Here is a 12276-nt window from a genome sequence, read left to right as displayed (position 1 = left end):
TCTTCTAGTCTATTTAGGATTCAATTTGGTCCTCTAACTTTAAGAAATGATTCAATTTGGTCCTTCCATCTAAATTGGGTCAATCATGTTAAGAAATCACACTTTATGGTGGTTTAAAATTACTAATAAATGATTTTAAATTGTCACAAAATGCACATTTCTTAACATCGTCAGTTTAATTTAGATAAAAGGTCAAAATTGAACCAGTTTTAAAAATTAGAGAACCAAAATGAACTCGAAAAAAATTAAAGGACCAAATCAAACTTAAATAATAAATTATAGGACTAAAAAGGTACTTTAACTATATGTTTATTTTCTATTTTTGTGTTTGATGATAATGGTGGCGGCGATGGACATGTGGTTTTGTTTTATTGTTGTTGTTGGAAGTAGTTGCAACTTTCTTCCACTTCTTGAAGATTTGAAGCCTAACCACTTCTCTTATCTTGTTATGCTTCTTTGAATCAATTGTGAAGAAGAGAAAGTTTGATCTGAGAAATTTTTAATAATTTAAAATTAAGTTAATAACTATCCAAAGTATAGTTCAATTGACAACATACACTGAGTTTGTAGGGGAGGATTTGAGTTCAATCCTTGCAAAATACACTTTTAGGGAGGGGCGGAAAATTTTAAGTTAATAATTCCAATAATCACAATTATTAGTTAATAAACACGACATAAATATGCCATATAGGCAATTACTCCATTTGATAGAGGAACAAAAATCCTTAATTTTTAGAATTAAAGGGACCAAATGTCTCAATTAAATTTTAGGAGAATCAAAATTATGAATTAATCAAACTAGGGGAATTAATATTACATTTTTTTCTAATTTATATATAATTTGTTTACAAATATTGCAAGTTAATTAGTGTCATAATGGTTTTTTACTCGTTGTTAATGCATTGGGATTGATCAAAATTATAGATTTTATAAAAAGAAGAGATTAAATGTTTATATTTTAAAATAGAAAATTAAAATTATGAATTTTAAAAAATAGAACATCAAAAGTGAATTTAAAACTTTTTAAAAATATTATCATGTCTTAATTGAAGTCCAAACAAATTATTCAATTTAAATTTTTGGTTGAATTAAGATATAGATAAACTAGAATCCACAGTAAAAAATGAAGTTAGATTTGGACACTTTTCGTGTATACGGAATTGGGACACTGTCCTGTTCTGTGTTAAGGAGCTAAATATCAGAAGAGATCACAGAAAGCGTCAGCAACAAAACTAAAGAAAGCGGTTTCACAGACCGAGAAATCCCAATCCTATGGCAGAGGAAGGGAAACCCGATGAACAGCTCTTTCAGCTTCTCTCCAATCTTCTCCACCAGGTTCATTTTCCCCCCTCTATGTCTTTTCATCTTATTATTATTATCTGCTCAATATGTTGTTCCATTCTCGAATTAACATTCAAGTTTTTCCCTTTTTATGGAATTTCATCATCTGGGTATTTCACTTTTCACCATCTTATTATTATCAGATCTCTGAATTGCGTTTCTGTTGCGATTTTATGCTTGAATTCTGTTTGATTTTACTCGCTGGATCGTAATTTAACTTGGGTTTTGGGCAGTTATCTAGCATAGGCACATACTTTGCTCTGTGTGTGGTTTTACGAGTTTTCCATCGTACATTTGAGGTTTGTGATTAATCCTTGTCCGGAGTACTGATGTTTCCCCTCTGTATGTAATTGTTGTTGTGGTGAATGTAATTGCATCAGATCTTTTATGGACTTTGCCACAAGGATAAGAAGAATATCTGATTTGAGAGCGAGTATTGAGAGATAGAGAGATACAGATAGAATCGAAGTATCACCGTATTGATGTGTCTTAAAATGAGCATAGTTGGTTTACATTTGTCTGAAGTCTACATTTTTGTAGTTGTTTGTGGGGTCAGAGCTGTAAGCAAGGTCCCTTGTGCCAGGTGTGATTTGCATTTGATATCCCATACTTTGAATCGTAGTTATGGCGGTTTGTAACTTATGCCAGTCTTATATTTTATGTTCGTCTTAACATTTTACTGTCTTCAATGATGAATTGTTGTTTTGATGTTACCCTGGGGTAATCCCCTGAACAGAGATCAGAAGTATGTTTTCCTCTATATGCTTAATACGACTCCTACTGACTCATGAGAATTTGTTGTTTCTCTTGTGGAAAGTAATGGGTTACTGCAACAATGCGGTAGGCTAATCCTCTTTATCTGTTGTTGTTTGTGTAATTCTGTTAGAACTGGTATCATAACAGTGTGAAAGAACTGTTTCTTGTTGAATGAAACTAGGGAGAAGCCCCCAAGGAAAAAAAATACACTACTCCAGATATTTGGAGAGGTTTGGATCCACTCCTTACACTGTTTTCTCAATCACCAAAAGTCTCCTAAACTGTTTACAGCTTAACATAATCCCACCCTTAATGGGCCTAACCGCCTAACTGTTTGCAGACTCATTCCCATTCTTTCTAAAGGGTTTCTATCAAATTCCATGAAGATGGGGGGACACAACACAATCGTCCTAGAGCCAAAACTAACCATGCTTTTATAATTTTATATGCTTCTTTGACCTTATGGTTAAAATTTGTGAATGAGCGAGGTAAAAGCAATTTCCCAGTTATTCTGGATGCCATGATCTGAATTTGTATGGTAAATGAAACTGTAAGATGAATAGTTGGACAATCAATGCTAATTGTCTCTTTGTGACATGTAAGATATCAACATATCAAAACTTTTAAGAGTTTCATAAAAATAAAAGAAAATTCAAACAAAAACTTGACATGTATTGATATCAGTTAAAAGATAACTAGCATGAAGTTATCTTAGATTTTGGGGTTAGGGCCTAACTGAACCGCACAAAAACCAGCTTTTACAGTGAGGATAGTCCAAGCTTTATAAGCACTACTTAGGCCTTATCTCTAATCGATATGGGATCTCAACCCCTTAAGAGTTGATGTCCCAACAGCTGCACACTACTATGCTTCACTCAGCCTTTCTGATTAGCCCCTTTATAGGTAGCCCTTTTCAAGACATTGGCAACCAACTCTGATAGGCTGCATTAAGGTGAGCTAGGGGTGACCACCAATAAGGCGACAAGTTGTAGTTATCAATTTCTAATGCATACTGTCTATACCCTTTTGAGAATGGTTTCTTCATTCATCTTTCTTCTAGCTGCATGCACTTCTGTCATCTTCACTTTCAATATATTTGTGACGGCTTCATGACTCAAGCATCCAAGAATTTGACTGTGCAATGATGCACCATGTAGTGCACCCTAAAGGTCTAATATATTTGTCTGGACCTTATAATATGCAATATCACTGTGCATGTATTAACAGATAGTCACATTGAAGCTGCTGTTATCCATGTTTCAATTGTGAATGATGTATGGATAATAATGAGGCAGAGGAAATAAAAGGGTATCCATATCTGCTTTTAACAGTGTGTTTGTACCAAGTTATTGACCGATATGAGCATTATTGTTTTCAAAATTTGGAGATAAATGAGCATTAGTGAGGATATTGTATGATAACTAAAATCTTTTGCCATTAGATGGGGTTGGACACATAGATCGAACAAATCATTATGTAGTGTCAAAAATAAAATCTTTACAGAGGCCAGTTAGAATTAATTCTTTTAATGGTTTCACTTAAAAGTCTTTATCTACTTCTATCCCTAATAGGTGGATTATCTTCCATCTTATCAACACTTCTTACTAGCACTTATATTGCTCTTTTTCTCAACTGCCCAAAACTGAGGAGACTGTGCCCAAAAATAAAAGGGCAACCAAGTTCACAAGGCTCCCAAGTCCCAACTATTGGGGCCTAGGGATGGTAAATGCACATAGCCTTACCCTTACAAGTGGAAAATCTGTTTCTAGGATTGCTACCCATGACCCTCCAGTGAGGATACTATACCCAAAAGAAAATAGTAAAAATCTATAGCTTTTTTTGTTGAAACTATGGAGTTGTGGATTTCTCCTTCACATAGCTAGGAGCCTCCGAGCAATGGGGTACGGTAGTTTTTTTTATGAACTTGTGGATTTCTCCGTCGAGATTCTGTACTGTGAATTGCACATAATCATTTACATTTTATGAAGTGATTCTGTACTGTGAATTGCACATAATCATTTACATTTTATGATCTTCATTTCATTTAACTATGATTTTAATCCTCTGCTTCCTATAATTAGATTTAACTTGTTTCCACTGTTGTTGTAAACATTAGAAGATTAGAGTACTTTTTCCACCTTGATGAGTTTTATTTGTTATATTCATAATTTTAATATCTTTGACCATTGCTGCTACAGATTGCAAGCTTTTTAATCACTTATGTATTAAGCATTCTAATGCATAAAATATTGAATATTACCTATGCATGCAGCTTCTCTGGATTCCATCCATAGCTCAGCTTCCCCTGCTTATTGCTTAGTGATCATTGCTATATAATGTACTCATGCATATTTGATGGTAAACTGTGTAGGTGGAATCACTGACGAATCAAGAAGAAGTTGAGCTGCGTTCTAAAATTGAAACTCTTGGATTAGAGGTTACAAAAGTTCCTTCAAAGTCAACGCAGCACCTTAACGAGGTGTTTTTCACTTGATGCAGAGTTCTCTTATCCCTGTTGAAATGTGCTAGAACATATGAAAAGATTTTTTCATCTTATATTATCCTGTGAATTAGTTTTTCGATTTCCTCGTTATCTCTTGGGATTAGTTATTATATTTTCTCAACATTTTTATTTCCTCATTGAGGATTAGCTATCATATTTTCTTTTCTTATCATGATTTTTTTTCTTAATTAATTAGGATCATTATTAGTATAGATAAGGGTTAGTGCTTAAGTTCTATGAACATATCAAACACATAATTTCAACAAAATGAAATACCATTCTCTCATTTTGTGTTCTTATTTTTTTAATACATTATCTACACAGTTGGAAATAGCTGAGGAGTTGGATAAATTATCAGCAAGATTGGATAATCTTGATGAGATGATATCATCATCAATGGCTTCAGATCCACAGGTGCAGTCACTCTTGAGTGATACAGCCGATGTGTGGATGCCAGTTATCACTGCTACTTCTGAGGAAAGGCGCAACTTCACAGCGGCTACTGGAGACAGCACCCTCCAAACTGATGTGGAAAAGTCTAAATAGTTTCCTATTTTCTTGTCTTTGAATATGGACATGTTTCTATTGCTTTACAGTATACTAATTCATTTATTTGTAATAGACTGAGCTACATAATAGTAAATAAAGTGTTTCATTATATTGTTCTTTTTATTGACATGTCAATCAAATATAAAATTTGGAAAAAGGTAAAAAAGAAAAACCAGTTTTTAATATCCCTACTATTGAATTGACTCCAAAATTCGCCCTTCTGGTTTTGTATTTTAGACATGGAATAGTGGTACTTCATTGAGTTACTTAGCTGTATGTGCACAGTTTTCTTTTATCTGGTAGCTACAATTACACATTTTACTTCAGTATTGTTGAAGACAACATAATTCAGTTTTATTGAAGTCAACATTCCAATGTGCATCATAATGTCCTTTTATCGTATAAAATAAAATGCACCTATAGTAATTTTGCTTTATATGGATGAATATTAAAAAAACAAAAAGGCATTCCAATGTGATTTGCGGTGAACATTCTTTGTCCTTGATGGTTGAATGTTTACATATCTCAGAATTGACACACTACATGACAAAATAAAAGGGAAAAACAAGAGAAAGTCAACCATGCAAGATTAACCATTACAATTTACAAGAAGCAATGGAAGATCAGACAAGTGATTCAAGAAGTACAACCCTTCTATATTATTTAGTAAAATATGATGAACAATTTAGATTGTAAGACACCAATATACTCTACCTAATGGCGAATGCTAATTACACGAAGTAGATGGCCATGGTAGGTTTGACAGAAATTCCAAAACTAATGGGAAGTGGGGATCATTACAAGAACCAGAAGGGGTGACTGAGTTATTTGAAGAAACTTTAATATATAATAAATTAAACTTAAATGGTATCAAAACATTGCTTCTCCTTTTTTTTTTTTCTATCTTCGTTTATTAATGGGAATTCTTTCGTGTATTAACATTATGGTGGTCTCTAAAAATATCGATATGGTAATCCTATAAAATATAATTTAAAAATACAAAAATACCAAATAAAATTAATTAAAAAATACAGAAAAATATATTTTTAGTAATTTAACAGGCCATCAAATAATTTTATTTGTAAGAGAACATTCTTTTACTATTAATATTCTTCATGTTAATATGTAATTTTAAAAACAATTAAATAAAAATTGTGTATGAAAAATCGTATTAAAATATTTATTTTCGAAAGAAATAGCAAGAAAAAATGAACAAAAATAAAAATATTATGAAAAGGTAAGAATATATGAATTGATAGAGTATAATATTTAATTAAATACTGATATATATTTATAGATTGTAAAATCTATAATAAATACTTATTTTTAATGTGTTCTTTTTCTTAATATACAACAAGGAAATAAAACTTTACATAAATATATTGTAATTGTAAGTGACTATATTTTATGTCAAAAAAGAAAGAAAGTAAAAACTATACAACAAAGCTTATCTTAAATATGTAAATCACAATAGTTAAGGGTATTTTATGCAAATATTAAAAAAATCAAAAGAAAAAACATTCAGATTTGGAGATAATACTTACATATAAAAAAATTGCACGGAAACACATTAGTATTTAAGTAATAAAAATAAGTATAAATAAAAGAATAACCAAAATTAGAAATATACCATAAAATGAATATTTTACATCAAAGCCTATTAACATCATCTAAAGAAAAGTTTGCTAATATTTAAATTTTAGAGTGAAAATATCATAAAAATATTAAACATTTGACATAAAATATATTATATCTAAATTATTGAAATAAAAATTAAAATTTAGTTAAATGTTTTTAATATAAATTTTCAAATTGTTTTTAGTATAGATTAAAGGATCCACATAAAGTGCAACAATTAAAATATCAACTAGACCTTGTTATTTGTCATACAAAGTTTAAAAGGAAAGAAAATCAATCAAGAGAATTAGCCAATCAAGTAAATCATCAATTATTTGTAATTAGAATAGAGAAATGATAGTATCTTGATACTATCACAACTTTATTCCTAAAATAGCTTGATTTGTTCTAAGAAACAAGACTAGTGCTGTGCTAATTTTGCTAATTTTATATAACTGTAGTTCTTAGAGAGTTTCACACACAGCAAAAATATAAAGATCGTTATCCATTTGTTTATGTTATCAAGAGCAAGATCCTGGTGCTTCTAGCTAGACAGCTTTCGCCACAAATAAGGATCCAAAACACTACCACACCAACCAAACATGGTTGACACAGAAGAAAACATCACTGCTTGTTCATGGCAACAAGAACTATAATAGACTGTACTCATCAAATACAAGATGCCACCAAATCATGTGTATTTGAATTTAAGTCTGAAATTAAAAGTCACCTTTTAAAGAAGATATATAAGAATATTTGTACAAATTTACGTATATAAATAAAATTCATTTCATTTTTTTCTTCTTATTTTCTTTTTCTAGAAACGCTTAACATACCCATAATATAATTTTCTTTTTTAGAAATCCAAAACTCAAATTAAAAATCATGAAGTTATATGAGAATATTTTTGCAAAATTGTATATGCATAAACTAATTTTAGTTTATGACGAAATTCATTTCATTTTTTTCTTATTTTCTTTTAATTCATTGCTGAATATATATATATATATATATATATATAAACAATGCTTCGTGTTAGTTTAACCAATAGTAACCTATATATGATGCCTGCAAAGTTGTGCAGAGGAATGTATCTCAAATGGCAAGTGAAAACTACATAGCAATTTAGAAATATTTGTATTGTAGGGAATATTTTTATCAAATATCAATACCTTAACCCGTGAATCTTCAGTAAAAATTTCACATTTCTCTCTTCCTTATATTAACCTTCGTTTTCAGTTGCTCTATCTTCTCATTTTCACTATCTTTGAATGCACATTTCATAAGAACTTTTTGAAACTTTCCATTAGCCTTTGCCGCACTTTTTTGCTTTAGCATTCACTGATATGCAGGACCTTGAATTCCATCTCTCTTAGTCAAGATTAGCTCCAGTTTTCATTTTTTGTCATCTTACCCATCTTTTAATCCAAGACAAAATGTCTTCTCAAGAGCCTTTTCAGTCCCTTCCAATTACAAAATTTGACTTCCCATTGACCAAAGACGACCTAGAGGAGGCAGAATTGTTGGTGAAATGCATGTTAATTGCTGTAAAGATTAGTTGGAAGGGATACAAAATGCTCTTGAAAAGACATTTTGCTACATTTAAAGATAGTAAAGATGAGCAGGGTTGTGCCTACAAATGAATTACATGCGTAAACTTTTAAGAATCGTGATAATAAATAAAAAGTTTTCATAATTATAATGATTTAATAAATTAAATATCATATAATATAAAATTATCATAATCAATTTAAAATTTAGTTATTGAATTGATTTATTTAATTAGATGATATTTTTATGGGATATTACTTTCAATAAAAAAATTAAAATCCGATCAATTGTATTATATGTGATTTATTATTATAAATAATAATAAAATCTAATTAATTACATTTGACACGAAAATGTATAATCATGATTTATTACCATAAATTATATCGTAGAATTTATGGTAATAAATCACGATTATATTGGTAAATATTGTGATTCTTACACAATTTGGATCAAATTGAATTCTTTGTAATGTGTGAAAGTTCACAGTTATTTTAGATACTGAATTTAGCATCTCTAACTCTGAATTCATCCAACAAACCAGAAATCACGCACAAAAGCAATTAACTTGGCCTCTTGTTTTTGGAGACTACTTTGAAGATCATCTAGTAATGAATCATCTTCCAGTGCAATTCCTTTAAAAAGCTAAAGCACGAAAATTAAATTAAACTAACCAAGAAAGCTCACGTAGAATCAATTTATAAAAAGTGCAAGAGACACCCTTACATCCTCCAAGGTTGATGACTTGGCTACTTCAAATTCAACTCTTCAAAAGTTAACTGATTATTTCCTTTAAGCTCCTCAACTAAATATGTTAATCTGATAGCATAAATTACAAACGTGATTGCGTCCTATGGAAACCCATCTCTGCCTCTGTTGATACAAAAGAGTACGTAAATATCTTTTTCCATTTCTCACATGATCATTTAGTATACGAGTGTGTTTGGATATCACACAGGAATCAATTCTACCCTTATAAAATCATGGTGATACATTCATACCATGAAAAAGTATAAACAGCTATTTGTTGCTTTATCTTCACCATCAAAAATTAATTGATTGTTTTTCACTAAAAAGCTGATCCAAACACACTAGCATGACTTTTAACATGCCTGGAATTTCAACTTAAAGCCTTCTTGAAACAGCTAAAGCGTATGATCATATATATATATATATATATATTAAACAATGATTTTAAGATGTATTCAATTTATTCCATTTTTTTAATTTAGTTCCTAATGTATCATTTATACAAATTAGACTGTTCTATGTCTTATTGGGGTCTCGAAAGCTTTTTCCTAGGAAGCTTTACGGTTTAATTTCTGAATGTATTAGGGGTGATTTAAGCTGAAACAGCATGCTTCCTATTCTATGTCTTATTGAGGTTTGTAGCATTTTATTTTCACAATTTGGTTTTTCGGTGGGGATGCTGTTTAATATCAGCTCCATTTCATGTACTTTTCAGTTGGGATGATCACTGCTTGTGGACAATCCAATTAGTTTAAGTTAATGAATTGTTTTGCCTTTTCCAAAAAAACAAACTAGACTGTTCAATGCCTTGCCAGCTTTGAAGTTTTATGCGGCAAAGCAGCAACATGTGGTCTTTGTCACGTTCCTTGCATCAAAAGTCTTAGTTGCAGGCAGAGATTCTTGCCCTAATCACGTTAGGCCTCTCTGTTGCCTGACAGTTTGTTAACGACAGCCATTGGAAAGAATCTTAAATTTTCAAAGATGGTTACAATCATCGTAAAGTGATTTTTGCAGGTTTAGGTTCAATCCTTTTAATTTTCTGTAATGGACCTCAAGGGCTTTTTATTTTAGGGAACATAAAAGGTTTCTCTTTAATTGCTTTTGAAGACATGTCCTGTACGATAATTAAAGATCTCCATGTATAGTTTATTTAAATAAAACAACATACAACATAAAATTTCTTGCGCTACGCATTGACTATTCAACAACAGATCACAAAAATTGAGTTGCAACTCAACTATTTATCTTGTCCTGTTTTGTCTGTCCTATGCTTTAATGTGACTATCATGATTTGTCTGTCAGCAATCTTTAAATATATCTCATAAACATCCTAATAGGACTAAAGGGAAGGGGGGTTACTTAGGATAGTTAGATTATTAGTGAGTTAGCTTAGTTAGAGTGAGTTAGTGACATAAATAATAAATAGGATTGAAGCTGAGGGAATTCATTAAGATCTATTATGATTTATTATGATTTGGAAATTGAGCATTAGCTCTTTGTGAAGAGGAAATCCTTGGAGAAGAATCCTCTCTCGGTTCTCTTCTTTTGCAATGTATCAAGAAATAACACATTCCATACATGGTGCTAGGTTTGACAAACTATGTTCCTCTCATCAGACCATGGTATATGCTACTGTAAAATAGTTAAGTCCAAATTCCATCATAATTAAACAAATTACAAGAGAACATTATGTGGGAGTGTGGGGCTTTATGCAGGAAATGTGAAGCCCCTAGTAAAGGCCAGTGTGTCTATACCTATCTTAAAATGACAAAGTCTTGTAAGGAGCGAAAACTAGAGAACTCAAATCCATATCAGCACCTAGACAAGAAATGCTAGTGTTACCTGAAAGTCATGAGTCCAACTTCACCCTTTCTCCAACAGCAAGCACCATTTGAGAATCAACTACATCAGGAAACAATCAACTATAGCCTTCCCCACTTTTCTGTTTCCCTTCTAATTTCTGCCGCTTCCTTCCAATAAAAGACCTTGATATGAGATGAAATAACATTAGGCCAAATGTCATGACTCTGACATTCCATGAGGCTACTTCCCGTGGCAGTTGTTGTTTCCTTAACTCCCCATTCTTTCATTTCCCCCTCTAATTTCGAAGTCCCTTCAAATTCCACCTTGGCATTTTGTCACTGCATTCATCCCTTTTTCACATTGCATCATTTGATATGAAACAACATTAGGTCAAATGCCATGACTCTGAAACTACATGATGCCACTGTCGGATGTTTTGTTTCTTTCACTCCTCATTTGTTCAGTAACTGATTTCCCTTCTAATTACACACCCCATTCCAATTTCCCCTTGGCATTTCATCACCACATTCATCCCCTTCCAAATCACATCATTTCTCAAAATAACAAACATGATCACGTCTCCGAATACACAACCCAACTACTCCCTGCGGCTGCCCTCACTCCCCTCTCCTTCATCTTCCTCCACCCTCTCCGCCTCCTCCATCCTCCCTACATTAGCATACATCTTCCTCTATAGCACATAATTAGCCGCATTCCCTGACTCCACCTCCACCAATGCCCTTGATGCAACCTTTGCCAGCCTCAACTCCTCGAAATTCTTGCACGCCCCAAGCAGCCCCTCCCACGCCTTTTCCGTCACCTTCACCGACATCCCCTTGATCACCTCATAAGCCTCCTACAACCTCCCAGCCCTCCCCAAAACATTCACCAAGCACGAATAATGATCACTCCCAGCCTCCACACCATACTCCCCACTCATCCTTGCAAAATACCACACCGCCTCATCCACCAACCCAACATGATTGCAAGCCTTCAACACCCCGAGAAATGTAACCCCGTTCTGCCGAACTTCGACAGTCTCCATCCATCGAAAACTCTCTAGCCCCACCTCCGCCTCACCGTGGAAGGTGCACGTAGGGATCAAATTGCTCCACATAACCACATCTTTGTCCTCATCCCTCATTTTCTCAAACACCAAACTTGCACAACGAAGAGAACCACATCTCTCAAACACTTCAATCAAAGCACTGCTCAACTGGTGATGCAGGTGGATGGAGTTCCTCACGGCGCAACCATGGATCTCTTTGATTAAATTAAAAGCGACAAGGTTAACGCAAGCAAGGAGCAAGGACAAAAGTGTAATTAAGCACAATTTTAGGTTAAGGGGTAGCATTTTGCGATAGAAGGAAATGGAATCAAAGGGATTGGTGGTGGCAAGGGCGGAG

The 12276-nt window shown here is 32.8% G+C and overlaps 2 protein-coding genes across 2 annotated transcripts; one reads left to right on the top strand and one right to left on the bottom strand.

Annotated features, from left to right (window-relative positions):
- Positions 1–1130: 1130 nt before the first annotated feature.
- On the top strand, positions 1131–5272 carry LOC114386463. Its single transcript, XM_028346473.1, has 3 exons — positions 1131–1335; positions 4469–4576; positions 4925–5272. Exons 1-3 carry the CDS (start codon positions 1273–1275, stop codon positions 5144–5146), a joined length of 393 nt encoding a protein of 130 aa, XP_028202274.1. The 5' UTR covers positions 1131–1272; the 3' UTR covers positions 5147–5272.
- A 6454-nt stretch (positions 5273–11726) lies between these two features.
- LOC114386271 (putative pentatricopeptide repeat-containing protein At1g03510) lies at positions 11727–12224 on the bottom strand. Its single transcript, XM_028346234.1, has one exon. The coding sequence runs from the start codon at positions 12222–12224 to the stop codon at positions 11727–11729; it is 498 nt and encodes a 165-aa protein (XP_028202035.1).
- Between the last annotated feature and the right edge of the window lie 52 nt (positions 12225–12276).

The sequence above is a fragment of the Glycine soja genome, chromosome 15 (assembly GCF_004193775.1).
Source record: "Glycine soja cultivar W05 chromosome 15, ASM419377v2, whole genome shotgun sequence".
In the NCBI taxonomy this organism is placed as follows: domain Eukaryota; kingdom Viridiplantae; phylum Streptophyta; class Magnoliopsida; order Fabales; family Fabaceae; genus Glycine; species Glycine soja.
This window is presented reverse-complemented; position numbering and strand designations above follow the sequence as displayed.